Genomic DNA, 20,643 nt, shown 5'->3' on the forward strand with positions numbered 1-20,643 from the left:
CAAGAGATTCAGAGTACCAAAACAATTTTAAGATGTCAAAATTATTTAAACTGTAACCTATCCCTATCAAAGAACAGATTTTTTAATTTTCTAAAATATATCTATAATTTTGTGTTTTTAAAGCTGTTGTCCTTGTGGGGATCCAGAATGAAAGAATAAATCCCACAAGGTCAACATTTTGTTTCACTATAACTGTATGGACATTTGGTCTCCAAAGTGACCCCAAACATGCTGTTTATGTTTTAACCCTATATTGGTGTAAATGAGAGTAGCATAACAATTATTTTGAAACACTGAGAATTATCTAAACACAAGCTGTGGGAATGGTAAGGCATTCACATTAGTTATATACACTGATAAATTAAAATATAAATTTTACACAATTGGCAGTAGCGATAAAATGTAGTCTACAGGCAGTGTTGTGTAATGTGTTACTGAGTAATTAATGACTGTAATTCAATTACTTTTCCCTTGTAAGGGGAAAATAAGGGATTACTTTTTTATTATATTTTAATTTATTTCTGATGTAACTGCATTAAAGCAATTCTATAAAAAAAAAACTATAGTAGATTTAACATAAACATTTTACATCTCCAACATTGTCCCATTAAATACTTCAATTCAAGAATAATTTTTGCAATTTGATATTATTCATTTGAAAGAATTATCCTTGTATTATTCAACTGGTGGTTGATATGTTATTTAGATAGTATGTAGTAACAAGAAATGCAATATTTTTTAGAGAGAGAGTACTTAGTACACTGATCTAATTACAATGTTGTAGATGTAATTATCAGCTATCCGAAGATTACTCTGGAAAAGTAATAAGTTACAGATTACAAGTTACCCTATTTAAAATTTAATAAGTAGTGTGACTATTTCAGTTACTTTATTAAAGTAATGTACCTGATTACATTTGATTACCTTTTGATCACTGTTCTAAATTTCAAATGTTTTCAACTGTTGGTCATTTTCAACGTTGAACATTTTAACCAGGCAGGGTTAAACCTTACAATAGCGCTCAACACCACAACTTCAATTCCAGACAAATTGGGAAGTTTTGCAAAATGCAAAATGCAAAAAAAAAAAAAAAAAAAAGATTTGTTAATTGTCTTTACCCTTTATTTAATTTGTTTTTACTGTCCAATTATACTTGTATTCTGCAACTGTTTTGAAACAGTTCACAGTAAGCAGGTGAATTGGTAATAGATGAGGGTATCATGCTTGGATATAAAAGGAACATCTCAGTCTTTGCAAGCAAAGATGGATTATGGCTCATCACTTTGTGACCAATTTCATGAGAGAAGTGTCAAACAAATCAAAAAACAAATTTCTCAATGCAGAATCACAAAGAATTTAGGTATTTCACCAACTAACATTCTAAAAAGATTCTAAAAAAAAAAGCCACTTCCCTCTCATTTCTTTTTGTGAAAGATTTGAGTTTTGGCCCAAGGAAACACGAATGAATGAATGAATGAAAATAGCTGGAGTGCTACACCAGCTAGTTTTACCAGTGAACTAAGCCCGCCTTTGAAAGAGGGTGTGCCTGGGCAAATAAGTTAGTTTCGCTGCTATCCAAATGGCCAATCAACTTTACATTGTCAATCAACAGGTTTGCCAAGTAATGGACAGACCACTTAAATATGTAAGGTTTCACATGTGAGGTTAGACCAGGGACACCGGTTTCATACCCTAATGTGTCATGATGTGTTTGTTACATCGATATGTGCTGGTTTCATATAAATAGCCTAATATGACGAAGTTGTCATAAAATCGAACAGCTATTTAGACAGAGGGGACACGATTTCTGGAGGACACTAGCAATCCTGGATGGACTACTGACGACAGTCTGAACCTGAAACTTGGACTTTACGAGACGTAGGTACAGAAGAGAGACTCGTAACTGATCAGAACGCAGTGTGATTCAACACTCTGAGGTAAGTTCATACATGCATTCATGAAATCTTCGTTAGGCTATCTTTTGACATTAACCACACATACTTAAACTGTTGGTCGAGTTCTTAATGAATACACTCTGCATTCGGACCTACATATGTCTCTCTAGAGATGCAGACGTTCGTGAAAGGAAAAAGAGTTGGATACTGGCTCAGCGAGAAGAAGATTAAAAAACTCAGTTTCCAGACCTTCGTGGAAATGTGCAGGTGCGTAACTCAGCGCGAGACAAGACCCGCTCATAAATAAATACAGCCAGTTTTAAAATGTGTTCCTTAAACGAGACTCTGCGTATTTTACTAGTGGTCATTTTGAAACGTAAGTTTTAGTAATAAGTTATCCATTAGTGAGTTGCCAGTGTTTTTTTTAGTTTGACTAGTGATTGTTTCGCTATTAGATAATACTATTCACTTCAGACTGTTTTCCATTTGTTGCTGGTACTTATACTATTAATTAGGTACTAGTACTTATTTATTAAATACTAGTTTGTATACTTAAGTGAATATAAATGTTTTTACTTGTTATATTTCAATGGCTATTTAAGAATAAAATGTAAACAATCGGAAAATACGTTAGTATAGAACATAATGTTTATTAAGTAGCTCATAGCACCTATTCCATTGTCATCTTCTCCACATAGACAAAAAAGTATAGCTAACAATAGAGCAATTATTTCACAGTTTTGAAACTATAGGAGTTATTTGAATCAACTGGATAGTTATAGTTTAGTATTACAGTTATTTGACACTGTTAGAGTCACTGGTACCAAAGAAACAAATAAGCTAGCCTACTAATATCCATCTAAGAAATAGTTGCAAGTGACATTGAAAAAGAGTCACTGTTTGGATTGCTAATTACTAATTTAAAAATAAATGATAGTAATGTAAAATGCTTGTTAGTATTAATAGTTTGTTTTATGGAATAAAAACCTACTTGGCATTTAATATTAAGAAAATTAAATGTTTATTTTTGAGAGGAGTTGAGGTGTCTGAACTTGAATTTGTAATTCAGATGAGTTAAAGGGAATTGAAACTAGTATTAATTAGTGTTATGTGATACAGGAAACATGATTCATTACACCGAATGTCTTCTTGCCTCATCTTCACTCTAAAAATGCTGGATTGTTTTGGTCAAATATGGACTAACCCAGCTGTTGGGTTATATATTTTTTTATTACATTTTTAACCCAAAAGTTCGTTTTGTATATTTGATTCCAATCAAAGTGCACACATCCAGCCCGCCAAAAGCTCAATGGTGCTCAACCACAAAAAACAGGAAAATCTGTAGAAAAATATTTAATTATAAGCCTATATTTTTTAATAAAATAAAATAAAAATAAAATAAATATTTTTCTACGTTTGGAGCTGTGGTTTTTAGAACTCTTTAGAGTGTTTCATACATCAGTCGTCAACACAGTTTCACTCACTTTATGTAAATGTTATAAAAAGCTATTTCTTCACTATTTCTCACTGGCATCTCTGAAGTTTTTATTTTTATGATCAATCTTCTCTAAAAATGTGAATCTATCTCTCTTCCGGAACCCCCCCACCCCCCCCCCCCCCCACCCCAACCCAACTCCCCCTAAGAACTACTACTCTTATGCAAGTCATTATAGATATGTACTGTAGGTACACTCTCATTGCATCCATCATATGAAGCTTCAGTCATGAAACAATGGATATCCTTTGTCACCATAGTCAATCTACCTGTCAAGTAACTAAGCATTTATTATTCGAGGGAGTCCCTTATGAACTGTCCTAGATTGCTTATTAAAGAACTACAACTTGTAACACTGTCCTGGGATTCTTATAATTAGATGGCCATAAAACCATCTGTGGATTTTTCATCCATAATAAAAGACAAAGGCCTGGACAAAGTTCTCTGGTTACCTGGATAAGCACCAGGCAGGCAGGCAGTCTTTGATTTCACAGACTTAGAGTAACATTGCTTGCATATTTCTTTAGAGTCCCTGCATTCCTAAGAGTCTGCAGCAAGACTGTGCCTGTTAGCTGATTCAAAGCTGAACCATGTTACTTATGTTATTCAAGTTTACGTGCATTGTTATTAATATGGCTATAAAGCTTTAAATGTTGTATTTGTGGAGGGAGGCACTGAACATCCCTTTAGATGGGTATCTGTGTGGATATAGTATCGTGACTGGGCACCTTGACTTATTGTAATGTGCGCTCCTTTCTTTCATGAGCATGTTCTAGCCTACAGAGAACTGGTTTTCAAAGGAATTTTATCTAGACTTGTGCAAAATGATTTGTTATACTACTGGCTGGCATATTTGTCTTGGGACATATGATGAGATGCTAAGATATTTTCACCTACTTCTAAGGCTTTAGAAACAAACTACTGACTCCGCTCTACTGATAAACTGCCACACAGTGCTACATTCGTTAAATCACAGCAGGTTTGTCAGCTGTCTAAAAAGATGTGAGCTTATTGTTATTTCAGGGACTTTTAAAAGAGAAGACTTAAAGTTGCCCAACACATGAATTTGGAAAGATACAGATGTTCTCAGAGCACAAGAATTAATGATTAAATGAACTGTGGTTATCATTTTAAGAGTGTTTTTTTTTCCCTTTATCAATAGCATAAATGTGTTGTCTGGAAATGGAGAGTAATGATACTTTATTTTAAGCATGTGTGTTTGTCTTTTTTGCCTGTGATTATGAGAGGGAATTTGGAGAATTCTGTCCTATTTGTGTGAGAGACAGCAAAACCAAATAACAGGATTTTCCCCAGTTCTATTTAAACTTATATAAACCTATAATTTGTCTTTTTGTGAATTTCTCATAATTCCAAGTCCAAATCGGTGTTGATCATTATTTGACTCATATGGAATCAATATAAAATATTCATATAGTTTGTTTTTCCACTTTTTTGTTTTCCAGGAAACAAGGCATAGAGATGATCCAGGTAAGAAACCCTTATGGCATTTTTTTCATGGCTTTTCCATTACGCAAAAAGCCTGTCCATAAATGTGAGGCAGTTTCCACGGTATCATCACAATATGCTTGTCATTATCTGCTCTAAACGTTACAAACATGCCTTTCATTTCAAATGAAAATGAAGTTAATGTGCCTGGGGACACTTAAATTCAAAATATCGCCATGAGAGTGTTATGTAGTATTACTGCATTACTACAGTTAATCACTTTTGCATCCAGTTGGAACGGTGCATTTTGAGTTTGTATATAAATGCATTGTTTAATATGGTTGGTGTTGCTTACTCTAATGCTATATTATTACTGTTCGTACTGTTATTGCATTAACTTTTTGTGGCATTTTTTCTTCGCCATTGAATAATGCCAGTAAAAACAGTTTATAGAGACTTTTTTTTTTTGCTTCAAAACTGTTCTCACCCAGAGCCTAATATAGCCTAACATAACAAAACATAAGTTTGCTTCTACAAAATTGCATGGAAATTGCACTGATTAGCCTTCTTCATATCAGGCTGATATAAACCACATTTATAGTCTAAGCTGAAGCATTGTCTTGATAGATTATACTTTGTTATTTTTCCTCTTATCAAGTATTTCTATAAGGTCAAGCTGAAGACATTAGTGCAGTGGGACAGCATGGGACAGGTGTATTAGCATTCACTTTCTCCCTGCTTAATCTAGCATTCTTGCCTTCACCCAAGAGGATGATTTTTTGGAGAAAAAATCCCCCCAACCAGTCCTTATTGAGAACATTGGCGCTGTAAATAGATTCACATGCAGTGTGTGCATTTTGTCCTAGTAAGGAACGCTGGCTTTGTCAGGGTTGTTTTTTTCTTCTGCAGATGTCCTTAGTTTCTTATACCTATAAAAACTGTTTTAGTGATGATCAGAACATGAACTGTTCTTCCATGACTTTTCTCAAGTTATGCCATCACTGTAATTCTAAGGAGCTAACAGCATTATGGGTGTTTATTGAATGATTCTGTTTGAACTTCCCTTTGTTTCACATTGGCACTGATAAATCATTAGACATGACTCACAGAGATTACTGTGACACATTTAAGACATTGTTTTTTGTGTGTGTGTGTGGGTGTTTTTTTTTTTTTTTTTGAAACCACTTCAGAAAATCTAAAAATAAATAAACAATTAAGATTGTCTTACAATTAAGATAAATATATAATATTTAAGATATGTTTGTTTTAGAATTTTAGTTTAAATCAAAATAAATTATAAAATTCAACAAAAGAATGATTAAATTAGAAAAAAATGAGTAAAAACAAATCAATAGTGGTATCATATTTTTAAAACCCACTAAATCTACTGACTTGTAAATGACTGGATCTTTGTGGTAATGTTTTTTAGTGAACATATGAAGACAGTATTTGCATATTCCAGCAGGATATGCCCTTGTCAACCCTGTTTATATTGTGTTAAGTTTAAGAGGAACTGAGATGGCCCTGAGATACGTAAAGGGCCTCTTATAACAAACCAAGCAGGTTGCAGTGGAAATGAGGTGTAGATTTGCTTGCAGGCGTAGAACTCTTCTCTTTGGTTCAAAAATAAATAAATGTATGTTTAGGGACAAACATTATTCTTTACTGATTTGCCATGGAAAGTGAAGGGAATTCTTGGAACAGAGTCACCTTGCTTTGTTTTGGGACTTGCGTGTGAAGGCTAGTAGACTAAACCAAGGTCCTTGTTCCCTGATTCTGGACCTTAACTATGAGTCAGACATTTATCAGTGAAGTTGTCTGGCTGAGTGAAACACTTAGGGCTTTTTTCAATTCCCAGGACGCACACGTCTTTGATATCCACAACATGTTAGCCGTTGAAACAAAAGAGAGTAGAGGACAGACTTTGACCTGTTTACACCTTATACAATAATCTACCCAGCTGCACCCAGTCATAGATTTTATATGGTCTCTTTATATGATCTAGCAATCAGTCCATGGGCTAATCATTTTAGACAGGGGAGTGTCATTAATTTGATTAAGATAATGTGACTATTTTATCATTAATCCACTAAAATCAAGGGAAAAAGGTTTAATTCATTCATGTTTATTAAATAATTGTATATGTTAATAGTACATTTACATAAAGTTTAAAAACTGCAGTTTCAACATGTCACCACCATAGAGATAAGATCATAACACTTTCTCAAGAACTTACCCACACTCATTACACTAATATAATAACTTAAGGATAATGGGAGTGACCACATATTCTTATAAAACCTTTAGTTTTTTAATGATATGAAACTAACATTATCAGTTGTCTTTTTTAAATCAAATGTTTGGGGTCAGTAATGTTTTATTTGATCAAAAATACAGTAAAAATGTAATGATTTGAATATATTTTAAAATGTAACTTGGTTAATAGCATCATGTCTCTCTCTGTGCAACGGAAGTAACAGCAAGTTAGAGATTTAATTCAGTTTTTCAGGAAAAAGTTTGTTAGGTGGAAGAGCAATACTGTAGCAGTATATCCAGAAAGCAGTGAAGCTTTTTGGCTGATAGTTATTTAAAAAGCTAATAAAATGGTACAACAACATTAATGTGATGTAACACATGGCTGTCTCATGCTTTCTATCAGATGATGTGTGTATCAGCTGAATATCCTCTACAAAAAGGAAGTGGAGGGGTCTCTTCACTGAAGTGTCATGAGGTGTCTGTGTGGAATCTGTGTGTCATCTTCTTCATTCTTTACGTCTGTTTTCGTAAATAGCTTGTCACATATCTGCACCGGCTATGAGAATATTTCCGGACATTGTCATCTGAAACAGGACCATTTAGGGAATAAGATAATAAGCCCTTTAGGATTACCTCTGGTGGGACATGCTAAATTTATTTGGTGCTGCTTTTAAAAGAGAGACTCTGGACTAGGTCTAAGCATTTTAAATAAAAGTGCACTTAGGGATGCCCCCTTCCCCTATTAACCATGAAGGCCGTATACAAAAGCCTCTGACGTTTGCCACAAACCTTTGTGGTCTGATCCAAGAGTAAAATGCTCTCATCCCCAAAGGTTAAACCCAAAGTGACCACATGTTCTGTGTACCCCAAGTAGCAATTTTCCTTACTGGATGGCATGTAAAACCTTTAGAATACATTGTACCATCTGTCATACACTGGATAGTTGACTGCTTCTATACTATTTACCACTATTTATAAATGAATGAATTACTGCGAATGTACTTTTTTTTTTTTTTGGAAACACAGCCGCTTTCCGCTTTCCGCTTTCCGCTTTCCTTGTTGTGAATCATTGACCTGAGAGCCATGTCCTTTTATTTATATGGTTTGATTTTGACATTAAACCAAACATAATCCACACTCTTGGCTTTCACTCATGCACTGGATTCAATGAGTGGATTGTTTTCAGAGTTTAGCTGTTTAAGGTGTGAGTGACAGCACAGATCACGACTCACAATTAGCATCACGTCATAAACATCTGTTCTTCATTTGTCCCTCTTGAGCAAACAGAACTTTGAGGCAAAAGCAGAATTGCAAAATCTAGGCGTGCTGTTCATTTTATCAACCTATTAAATTTAATTTGTTAATAATCTTTATCATACAAATAATACACAATTGGGTGCATATCAAGAAAAAAAATGTCTTGTGGATGTTTACTGAGCTCTCGGCCTTGTTCTCTTGGTCTAGCTGGATCTGAGCCAGCCAATAGAGAAGCAGGGTCCATTTGATGTCATCATCCACAAGCTGACTGACCACATTGTTGATGCTGACCAAAATGTCACAGAATCTCTGCTACTTGTTCAGCGTGTTCAGGTAAATAGATAAATCAGCTCAAGTGGTCATAAATGTCTCTTCACTCCTTATATTTTAATACAAAATAATAAAATAGAATAGTATATATTTTTTATATTTAGTTCATTTAAATAATAATATTGTAATATATTGTTTTTTATGTATCTTTTTATATAACCATTGACATTGTTCTTTCATTTTGCTACGTATACAAAGCAAGAACTCATGAATTGTGTGTTTCGACCTCTCTCCAGGATTACATAGATGCTCATCCTGAAACAGTGATTCTTGACCCTCTTCCAGCCATTCGTACCCTGCTGGACCGCTGCAAGTCATACAAGCTTATTCATAAACTTGAAGAATGCATGAAAGGTCTGTCTGTATCACTAATACGTGGTTATACACATGTGATTTAATCACACAAAATACAGCTGTGCTAAATATATTTATTAATAATGGGCAATCCAACTATATATTTCAGATAAGCTCACCCTTAAATGGCACGTAAAGAGAAAACAAACTGTGGTTGGTTGCTTTATGTGTGAGTTAGACATGTGGACCAGACCATTTACAGAATTTCCACTAATTCTAAATGTTGTAAATGGTTCTGGGAACCAGGCCTTTAGATACTCCTTTGTTCTTCAGGGGTGGACTAACATGAGGAGGGAAGGTTTTGCCTTTCCACAGGGGAAGTGTAAGGCTTATGGGGAGCTTATGTCCTAAAGCTGCTGAGTCGTTCATTCTTTGTGCTGCTTGCATGCTGCATTCACTGGCCACAGAAAGAACAGGAGGCCTGCTGGCTCACTACAAGCACACAGAATCACCAGCTGTGGGAATAATGTAGTGCCTAAGGATTTCCATCAAAATATACAGCCGTAACATTTTCATACATACGTATCTACACATACACTACCATTCAAAAGTTGGTACAATTTTTAAAATGTTTTTGAAATAAGTATTTTATGCTCTAAACACAGCAAGAACAATACTGTGAAATATTATAATATATAATATAATAACCATACTCTATTTTATTATATTAAAAAAAATCTAATTTATTGCTAAAAAGAAACATTTAGGTGAACTGTGATTAAAAAAAGATTTCAAGATCCTTTAATGAAGTTCAAAATAACCACATTTATTTGAAATATAATTTTGTAATGTTATTAATGTTTCTCTGTCGCTTTTAATTAACTTAATGCTTCCTTACTGAATAAAAGAATCCTTAAAAAACTTTTGAACTGTAGTGTAAAGTGGAGTCTTAAAGGGAAAGTTCACCTAAACATTTCAATTCTGTCATTTATTACGCACCCTCATGTTGTTCCAAATCTATAAGACCCTCTTCGGAACACAAATTAAGATATTTTGTATGAAATCCTGAGGTCTCATCCTCAGATGTCATGCCTTCGGTCCATTGGCAGAACGTCTGATGCATACGCCACACAAAATTGGAAACACTTTGGGGAGTTTCGAAGTCGATATCAGATTGATTGAATTATACAGGATATCTGGAACATGTGCGTGTCGCGTTCTTTAATGTTCTACCTGAAAACAAATATGCCATGATGCTGGAGACCCTCATGTTAGAAGCAAACCATTGTATTTACAATTGTGATAATCAATCCGTATCAGGATCAACTAAATGCTGGATTTTCAAAAGTATATGAATATTTAAAGTTCGCAGCATAAAATCTTTAAAAAACATCCAAGAATTTTACACACGGCCTGTTATTGTGGGGATATTTTCACACCCCTAAACATGGCGTGGCACAAAACGAAACATGATTGGTTGCTTTATCTGTCAGCATTATGGCCTTTTGGACAGGCCTTGCCATTGAAAGCAGCCAAGGTTCCCAGACCTTCTGCCGTCAGTCTGAAGGACTGGCTACACGAGACTAAGAGCTTTCTGACCCTGCATAGACAGCAAGGCAACAACCATGTTCAAGGCCCAGAAAGGTAATAAGGACATCATTAAAATAGTCCATGTGACATCAGTGGTTCAACCGTAATTTTATGAAGCTAGGAGAATACTTTTTGTGTGCAAAGAAAACAATGTGGCATGTTTGTTGACGATGGTGCTGAAAAAAGTTATTTTTATTTTCCTAGTGCAAAAAAGTATTCTCGTAGCTTCATAAAATTAAGATTGAACCACTGATTTTATTTTAATGATGTCTTTACTACCTTTCTGGGCCTTGAATGTGGTAGTTGCATTGCTGTCTATGCAGGGTCAGAAAGCTCTCGGATTTCATTAAAAAAAAAAATCTTAATTTTTGTTCCGAAGGTCTTACCGGTTTGGAACAACATAAGGGTGAGTAATACATGACAGAGTTTTTGGGTGAACTAATCCTTTCAATTTGCATTCTTTTATAATTTATTACAAACATTTTGTTTTTAGCATTTTTAATGTCAGGATACAAACTTGAGTCAAGCAGTTAAAATGTACATGAATTATGTAACATCTTCTTTAAAACCTGATGATGTTTTTGATCTTGTGTCAGCTGAGGGTTAGTGTGAAGTTAACCATCTGTCTTGGTGTTTCCCCAGTATCTAAGAAAGAGACGACTCTGTTTCAGATACAAAGGGAGTGACTATTTTCTCAGGCCCACTCACCAGGCAACTGCCTCTATGGCTATTAGCTTATGAAACAACACCGCAAGGGATTCTGGGAAAGGAAAGATAACACAGCTCATATACCCTCAGTATTACACAAGATCCTTTTAAAAATAACTCGCTTGCCCATAACATGCATGTTTGGCTCTATCAGCAAGTGCCATCAGTGACTGATTTTGTTAAATGACACACATTTTTTCCATGATCTAATCAACCGTTATGTCGAGTCCATGTGAGGCGATGACAACAAGCTGTTTGAATATAAATGCCCCAAAATGCACACTTTAGTTAATCACATATATCGTCACACATCACATTGCTGTATCCCGCGTTTGTAGCTGCTTTAAAGGTTACTGCATTTTTTATCAAATGGATTCATGTTCCTTGTCTAATGTAAAATGTTATGCTTTAATACGCTGAGCTGCGTAGAGCTGCCCAACATGGAAAAAGTTGAGTGGCTATAAATAGACTGCGCTTTCAGTCTTGGAAAAGAAGCTGTTTGTAAGATTAATTGATGACTGCAGATCAAAAGCAAGCTGAAAATTCACAGATACCTCAATGGTTTCATTTTAAATGTTTCCATGGATCCTGTAGTAATATTATCCTGTATAAAGTGTAGTCATCACTTAAAATGTGTGCAGGCCACACATCATTAAGACCCCCATCCAAACCTGCTGTCTACAAGGAGTTATGCTTAGGGTGTGCTAGTTAATCTTGTCTGGCCTGTTAGGTTTTCATTTGTTTGTGTAGGTTTTATAAAAGATAGTAGAAAGAAAGAAATGCTTGCTACTAAGAAAGAAAAAGATAGAACGTAAGATGAAATCAAAACACATCCAAGAAACAACTACACCCTATTTTATTTCTCCCAAACCTTTAAAAAACAAAATTTAGAATCAGAGTGGGCTGTCATAATGAACAGGGCTACATTTCCCAAAAGCATCGTAAGCTTAAGTACATTGTAGACTCATTGAAACCAATGGAGCTACGATCAATTAAAGCTTACAATGCTTTTGGGAAACATAGCCCAGATTCATAAGAGTAAAGAAGACAAGTTTGGATGTTAGAATCTCATTAAATCTTAAATATATAAAAACAAAGCAACCAACTTTATCCTGATAATCTTTCTCATATCTCATAATAATAATAATCTCCATAGTAAAAAATAAATAAATAAATACAAATATTTATTTCTTATATCATGAATCATCATGACAATTTTAAATATTTATTTATTTATTTTTAGATAATCATTAATAGCTAACTTAATTTTAAGAATCATTTAGCATTTTTAAATATAAATTCAAGGTCAAAGTGTTATTCATTTATTTATCATTACGTTTTTAGAAAATCGCACCTTGCTTTGTCAAATTTGTAGTCTTTTTTTTTTAGGTTTTTAAAAAAATTTGGTTTTTATTTATTTTCAAGAATTTCACTCTTTTAATTTGTCTGTTTTTCTTCATTATGATATCAGTGCAGTTATTAAAATTTGTATCCAGAAATTGAAAAACATGCTCAACACAAAAGAAACAAACATATTTGAGTCATTATATGTATGAAATTTATTTTTTGTGCATTATTAAATCATGTAATATATCAAGACAAAAATGTAGCATGTGCTCATGTGTGTTTTTTTTCTGTAGATGACAGAATCTGCTCACCTCCGTTTCTGGTCCTCAACAGTGAATGTGGCACTGAGACTCTAGAGCAGCTTCAGAAACATGGAATCACATTTCCCTCCAGTAAGTTCATGTCATTTAAAATCACCAGTTATCTTCGTGACCATTTACATACATAGATTTGGCTCATCTAATTAGGGGTTTCAGATTAAAAAAAAGCTGTTTCTTATATATTTTCTCATGTGTACTGGAGCGACATGTTTTCACACTATTTTTTTTTATTGCAGTCTGCAAAACCCAGGTAGCTCATGGCATCAACTCCCATGAGGTAAGAGACTTTACTCTCCTGTAACCTGTGCTATTTTTCATATCTTACATAATGAGCAGGAGATAAGTGCTGTAGAGCACAGTATTGTTTAGATTCATTAAGAGGTGCTACATGATGCTAGTCAATCATTTCTAATGTAAAGTGGTGTCTCATTAGAATTATTACTTTTGGACTTGAGTATCAACCTTTTCATGCAGGATTTCTATTTAAGTAAAGCTAGGGAACTGAAATGTGTAATTAGTGGTAGCGGTAGTATTAGTATCAAAAAACACACATTATATTTCTTTAAAATTTCAGCAATGCTGTGGCCACTTCTGCCTCATAAACGCCACAGTGATTCATTTCAGTTGTCTTGAAAGTGTGACACTAAAAAAACCACATCAATTACACACTATTTTAACGCTCTCATTGCTCTGAATCACACGTAACACTGCTATCCCCGTGGATGATTAACAGGGGCGCAGCCTCTTGCTGTGAAGACCATATCTTTGATTCTCTGTGACTAATGTACAGGCAAAGTCTCCGACTACTCACATTCCTTTAGAATACTTCTTTAAGACATTAGTAACTCTGGTTTACAATGTTGACAGTGAGGGGCGTACTAGATTAATGTGTCACCACTGACTCCTGACGACTGTGTTTGTGCAAACAGGTTGACGGTCATGTGTTTTATGACTGTGAGCACATCGGTTTACTTAGCTAAAGGAAAGACAAGGAACATATGTGGATTGAGTGGGTTTTGGTGTGGCAGTTTTAGATTCACGGAAGTACAATAGATACATTATATTTGTCTTTCTCATTTGCACCTTCACATTTCAAGATCATAATAAGAATCTGTGTATTTCATGTTAGTTAATAACCAGGTGTTGATTTGGTTTCTGCTCAACAGATGGCCATCATCTTCAGTGAGGAAGATCTGAAAGGCATCAAGCCCCCATGTGTCATCCAGAGCTTTATCAACCATAATGCAGTGCTGTATAAGGTTTTTGTAGTGGGAGAGGCCTACAGTGTGGTGCAGCGGCCCTCCATTAGAAATTTCCCATCTGGACCCACAGGTCAGTCGAGTCACACAACACCCCTTTGATGGATGGTTCAAAGTATTTGATGAATGTAATTTGTTTAGAAATATTTAGCTTTAAATTTGAATCATAAATCAAACTCAAAAGGTTTCCATAGATTTCCCTTGGTGCCTAATACACTAGTGTTCAAAAGTTTGGGGGCAGTAAGACTTTCTTTAAAGAAATGCATTAAGCTGATCAAAAGTGAAGGTAAAGACAAAAAAAAATCTCAATATCAAATAGATGCTCTTTTTTTTGTTCATCAGAGTATCCTGAAAAAGTATTGTTTCCTCAAACATATTAAACAGCATTTTCAACATTTATATAGCTTTGAGCATCATTAAGCAAATCAGCACATTAGAATAATTTCTGGAGGATCATGTGACACTCAAGACTGGAAAACACTAACTGCAGAAAATGTAGCTTTGGCATCACAGGAATAAATACATTTTTTAACATATTATTTTACAATATTATTGTTATCAAATAAATGCAGCCTTGGTGAGATACTTACATTTGAACGATAGTGAATATGCTGTAGTTTTTTTTTTTTTTTATGAACTACTTTCAATTCATCAATGTTTACATTCACAGAAGTAAAGCTAAATCTGTAAATTGCACTCTGTGTTTGTCACACATGGGACACTAGTTCACCAGGCGGCATCAAAGCCAATTACAACACTTTATAGGGTGCCAGGACCAGAAATGTAGATGTCAGGACTCTTTTAGCTAGCTTTAACCATCCACACAAACATATATCCCAGCAAACACACTAAGTCTGGAACTTTTTATAAGGTTACCTTATGTTTGAAAGCTGTTTCAGAAACAAAGTGAGATTGACATTAATGGCACTTGTGAGCAAGTCTGTGTGATGGCGAGGCCTCTCAGCCTTCTAGACCATTCTGTCAACATAGACCCATTCCTTCTCTTAAAGAGGAGTGGTTTATTTTGTCTTTGACTTGGTATTTATAAAGTAAGCATGTCAAAGATGATGGTCTCAGATGTCAATGTGGTTTGGTGAATTGTATGCCCCTGATGCCCAGTCAAATTCCCTGATGCAGAGAGTTGTCAACTTTACAATGAGACAATGAAGAATTTGGTGATGTTTCTTCACTGAATAAATGTAACCGAAAAGGACAAAAATAATTAAAACTTCTGTTTTAATATAATTTAATGTAAATTATCCCTGTGTTAGCTAAACAGAATTTTCAGCATTACTCCAGTCTTCAGTTTCACACAATCGTTCTAATATGCTGATTTGCTGCTCTGGAAACATTTCTTATTATTATCAGTGTTGACAACTGGTGTGCTCTCTGTTTAATATTTTGATCATTTTAATGCCTCTTTGATGACAAAAGTATTTTTTTTTTATCTTGCTAAACCCCACATTTCTGAAAAGTGGTGTAAATATTTCTTTGAAAACTGAGTTGTGTTTTCATTCTTCTAGACAGGAGAGCAATATCTTTCAACAGTCATCACGTGTCCAAACCAGAGTCCTCTTCTGACCTGACCTGCGTAAGTCAACATGCATCATATTTACAACTCAACTACTGCTTAAACCTCTCCAAGTCAAGAAAAATTACTCTTTTCTAAAGTTTATGAATGGCTTAAATACCTTTGAAACATTAATTAATACGTTTATTTTATTTTAAATCTCAAATACAGCCCTGTTCAAATCTAAATGAATGTATCAAATGTTTGTGTATAACTAAAAAGTAGAGATGCACCGATTGCAATTTTCTTGTGTGACCTGCCGATACTTTTTTTTTTTCAGATTTTCTTTCTAAGAACTATAATTGACAGCATCTACAAACAAAAAGATATTTTTAGTTTTTGTTTATAAATAAAAAAATGACATAATAAAAGAAAATATTAAACATTACTAGGCCTATATCCTAGTTTCTAGTTCTTAGTTACAGATGTTCTCCCACTTAAACAGCTATCAAAATAAAGTGCTATTTTCATCAGCTAAATTGAGCAAAAACAGTCAATATTGCGTAACTAATCTTTTTAACTTTTTGTTTATTGAACTTGTTAACTTCGTACATTTATTATATTGTATAAAATCAGTGTCACATTGCAGTCAGTAATGTTGCTTAACTATATAATGTATTATAATTAAAAAAAATTCTACCACAGTTACTTCGTTTGTGCTTCGTTTGTGCTGTGTGCACAATTCTCTCAGACAGGATGCGCAAGCCTCATGGCTCGATCGATGCCTCTCTACTAAAAAGCTTCATAAAAATACTTCTGTAGTGTTTTGGCATTCACAATGCATAACTGTACATGTTCAACAAACATTTCATACATTTCATACTTTTTGTCCCTTTTCTGGTCTCCTCTAGAGGGACAACATGGAGGGCCAGTACCGGGAACCCAGCAATGATGTCATTCAGAAAATTTCTAGAGGGTTAAGACAGGCCCTTGGTATTTCTCTGTTCGGGATTGACATCATCATCAACAACCAGACCGGCCAGCACGCCGTCATCGACATCAACGCATTTCCAGGTACGTGCAGTTCCTCACAAGCCTTTGACTTGGCAACATATGTTATCTTTAAGCACTGAACTCAAAAGAGAGTTCAGAACAGAGCTGCAGTAATGGTAACAAACCACATGGTGTCAGTGTGGAGTAATGAAGAGCTCTCTCTGTGCTTTGTATTGTTAAAATAAAATGTTGGTGTATTGAGGTGTTGTACTAACATTTGCCGTTAAAACTCTGGTGGACTGTCATCTACAGCAACATCTGTCATTTGCTTTAATGATGTTGGAGGAAATCTGCTTCTCACTTTTCTTTCTAAAGCCATCCACTGTGGTTTGATGGTATTTAAGTCAGATGATTTATTTGGCCAGGGCAGATGTTAAAGTTCATCTTGATTCTTCAACGGTCCAGTTGTTTTTAGTTTTTTTTCCCGTAATTTACCTTGGGTTTTCACTTACTATTGTTCTCCGCTGACACATGATTGATTACACAGTCAGAATCATACAGATACTAATTTTTTGAGATAGGAATTTTGGGTTTTCATGTGCTGTATGCCAAAATAATCAGTATTAAAACAATAAAAGACCTGAAATATTTCACTTGGTGTGCAATGAATCTAAAATAAATGAAAGTTTAATTTTTATCATTACATTATGGAAAATAATGAACTTTTATCACAATATGCAAAATTTTTGAGAAGGACCTATATATATATATATATATATATATATATATATATATATATATATATATATATATATATATATATATATATATATATATATATATATATTAGGGGTGTAACGGTTCACAAAATTCACGGTTCGGTTCGGTACGATTCACTGATGTCACGGTTCGGTTCGGTACGGTTCGGTACGTTTTAGATACAGCAAAAAGAACAAATTGGCAACAAAGTATGTTTTTTGTTTTTTTTTACATTGAACAATGATCTATTCTTTACCCATCTTCTATGGTGTTTTCTTAGCAGCATACTGTATAAAACAAAAACAGCTCCTTATTAAAAAAAATTGAAAATGTTATATTGTTGTAGTAGTTATGAACAAATACAAAGATGTAACTTTTCATATGGAACTCTATAACTCTTTATATTGAGTGTGTTTTTACTCAATTGGTTCTCTATAGGGCTTATGTTTTTTGGAACAAAGCAGGAATTACGGTCTGGCTGAAATGGGCTCGTGAAGGAATATAGTAACGGGGCTAAATTACATTAAGAATGTTCTTAAAACATGCGTTTTCCACTATAGAGTAAGGCGCTCGCTCACTCAGCACACGCTGAAGGCTCGTTGCAAAATGACTAAAGGGTCTTTCACACAGGACGCGATACGCGCGGCGCTGGATCCTGGGCTCAGCGTTGCCCTTCAGATACAACGCGATTTGCGCTGCACTATGCCAAGAGCAAAGTAGGTGGAGTTTTCAAAACTGCCCGTGCATATGTTCTATTTATAACAGTTCTTCTATAACGTGCAGGCCTGTTAATTGAATCGTACTGATCAGGAAATTCCGACACAGTACAGTACTAGTCCATTTTGATTACCGTGCTTGTTTGGATGCCCCGATCGATTGGTAAAGTGCACCCAAACACCAGACCTGATGGTTATTGGAGGATCTTCTATTTGTGGTCTGTTAAACGCATTGGCCATTTTGCAACGAGCCTTCAGCGCGTACTGAGTGAGCGAACGCCTGACCTGAGTAGCCTAACATAAACATATAAGCTGGTGTTTTTTTTTTCTTGTTCGGGGGTGTCAGGGGCGTTGCCTGTTACGTCGTTTGGGTTATTGGGCTACCTTGTTGAACGCATATCATTATATTTCACAATTTTTTCTTTATTTTCCAAATATAATTAATTAGTCCAACGAACCGTTCGGTACATAATGCGTACCGCGTACCGAACCGAAAGCCTCGTACCGAACGGTTCAATACGAATACGCGTATCGTTACACCCCTAATATATATATATATATATATATATATATATATATATATATATATATATTTATATAGCCTTTGTGTTCTATAGTTGAACATTTTGTGTCTCTCCATCACACTAAATAGACTCTGCTCACTCTATAAAGTTATTTTGCTTCAGCTCTACATCATTGTTCAGCTAAAGTCACAAAAGGAGGTATAAAACATTGTAGAAGGATGGGAAAAAGTACATCTGAAGCCCTTGATTCAAGACTCTTTATAGTATCTGCAGACACAGCTGTGTTTTCTCAGTATGTTTAAAAGCCACCTGGCTTTGTCTCTGCTTGTTGCCATGGTGATCTTATGTATCTAGCAGGTAGCAGCACTCTCATATCTCTCAGTGGTACATCCAACAAGTCCCATGAGACCGAGGAGTAAGACAACAGATGATATCTTCCTTTTATTAATCTGCCTCTCAGCACCATCACAAGGAACCCATTAACTACTGTTATCTAAGACCACCTTCATTTTTCGCCCAGGTTATGAGGGAGTTCCAGAGTTTTTCGATGACCTGTTGAGTCACATCACCAGCGTCCTGCGAGGTCAAGGGTCAAACGGAGCAGTTTGTGGTCATCTGAGAGTGAACGGGATAGGTCAGAGCCCATCTGTGGCCTGCGGGATTCACTGTGGCATGCTGGGAAATGAAAGCAGTTGGTTGAAGGAGAGCGAGGGGATAAAGAAGGGTCCCCATCAGGGACTGAGTTGTGGCGGCACTTGCATGACTCCAAACTTTCACCAGCACAGCAGATCCAGTTTAGCAGCGGAGACATCCTCGCAGTGACACGGAGAGCCAGTGCAATAGAATATTTCATTACTGTTCACAAACCAGATGAACGCTCTTCAAAGGGTAGGTGTGCAGAAAAATCCTTCGTGCCAAATGTGAATTGTTTAGGAAATGATTGAATGTGTATTGATTGTCTACTCCTTTATTTAATTTCCTATTTGGAAAGGTCGACCTGATCTTGGAAATGTATATGATTAGATTTTTTTTTTTATGAATGTTGCACTGAACTTGATTTGCAGAAAAAGGGCTTCATGGGAGGAACTAAAACTATTGTTGATATAAATATATTAATGAGAAAATGGGTGTCATGATGTGTCACTATTTAAATAAGTGTCCTGCTGGCACTAAGGCTTCTCTACTTGCTGTGTAAGTCATAAATACTGGCTTTAATGCTGTCTGAAGCAGTCTGCTGGTATTTAATCTGTTAAACCACAGCAAGAGCAGCTCTGATTGCTTTTTAAAAAGATTTTTTAAGGCTAATTATTTCATATCTGAATGGTCTGAAAACCTTGAGATTGTATGGGGTTATGCATTACATTGATTGAAGGAGAAAATGAACAAACTTCACCCAATAAAAGTTAACCCGAAAAGGGAATTCATGTCATTATAAATCATTATGACAATCCTTCTTCTGTGAAACAATAAAGATCTTTCAGTTGTGTTTGTTGACCCAATGAAAGTCATTAGTCCAAAACCTTTCTCTGAACACTTTCATTGCACTGACAAAACAAATCACATTTTTCAATATCTAATTTATTATGTTTCACAGAGAAAGTAAATTCACACAGGTTTGGAAAGACGTGAGGGTTAGTAAATGATAGCAGAATTTGCATTTTGGATGCAGTTTGATTGATAAATGTTAAATTTGTCGTTCTGACAGTGTAATTTGTTTGTTAGTCTGTTTTATGCCAATTGCGTTATACTTGTGTATGATGTATATTTGTATATTTGTTAATTTTTTTCTTTTGGAGACAGAAAAAAAAGCCTTTAAAATAACAAATGAAATGAAATGGACAATAAAACCAAACTTAAGCATTGATAATTCTTTGACTGATTGTTTATCTGCTGTATGGGACTCTTTGAGATTTAGTTTTTTTTTTTTTTGCACATTGCATGGAA

General features: G+C 35.0%; 1 protein-coding gene across 1 annotated transcript; it reads left to right on the forward strand.

The window, feature by feature from the left end:
- Window positions 1-1,546: 1,546 nt before the first annotated feature.
- On the forward strand, window positions 1,547-20,508 carry LOC113062907 (inositol-tetrakisphosphate 1-kinase-like). The gene is made up of 11 exons (XM_026232973.1): window positions 1,547-1,937; window positions 2,066-2,162; window positions 4,854-4,878; window positions 8,557-8,682; window positions 8,916-9,033; window positions 12,912-13,010; window positions 13,175-13,215; window positions 14,105-14,270; window positions 15,721-15,788; window positions 16,619-16,781; window positions 19,220-20,508. Exons 2-11 carry the CDS (start codon window positions 2,068-2,070, stop codon window positions 19,519-19,521), a joined length of 1,203 nt encoding a protein of 400 aa, XP_026088758.1. The 5' UTR covers window positions 1,547-1,937; window positions 2,066-2,067; the 3' UTR covers window positions 19,522-20,508.
- Window positions 20,509-20,643: the final 135 nt, after the last annotated feature.

The sequence above is a fragment of the Carassius auratus genome, chromosome 45 (genome assembly GCF_003368295.1).
Source record: "Carassius auratus strain Wakin chromosome 45, ASM336829v1, whole genome shotgun sequence".
NCBI lineage: Eukaryota > Metazoa > Chordata > Actinopteri > Cypriniformes > Cyprinidae > Carassius > Carassius auratus.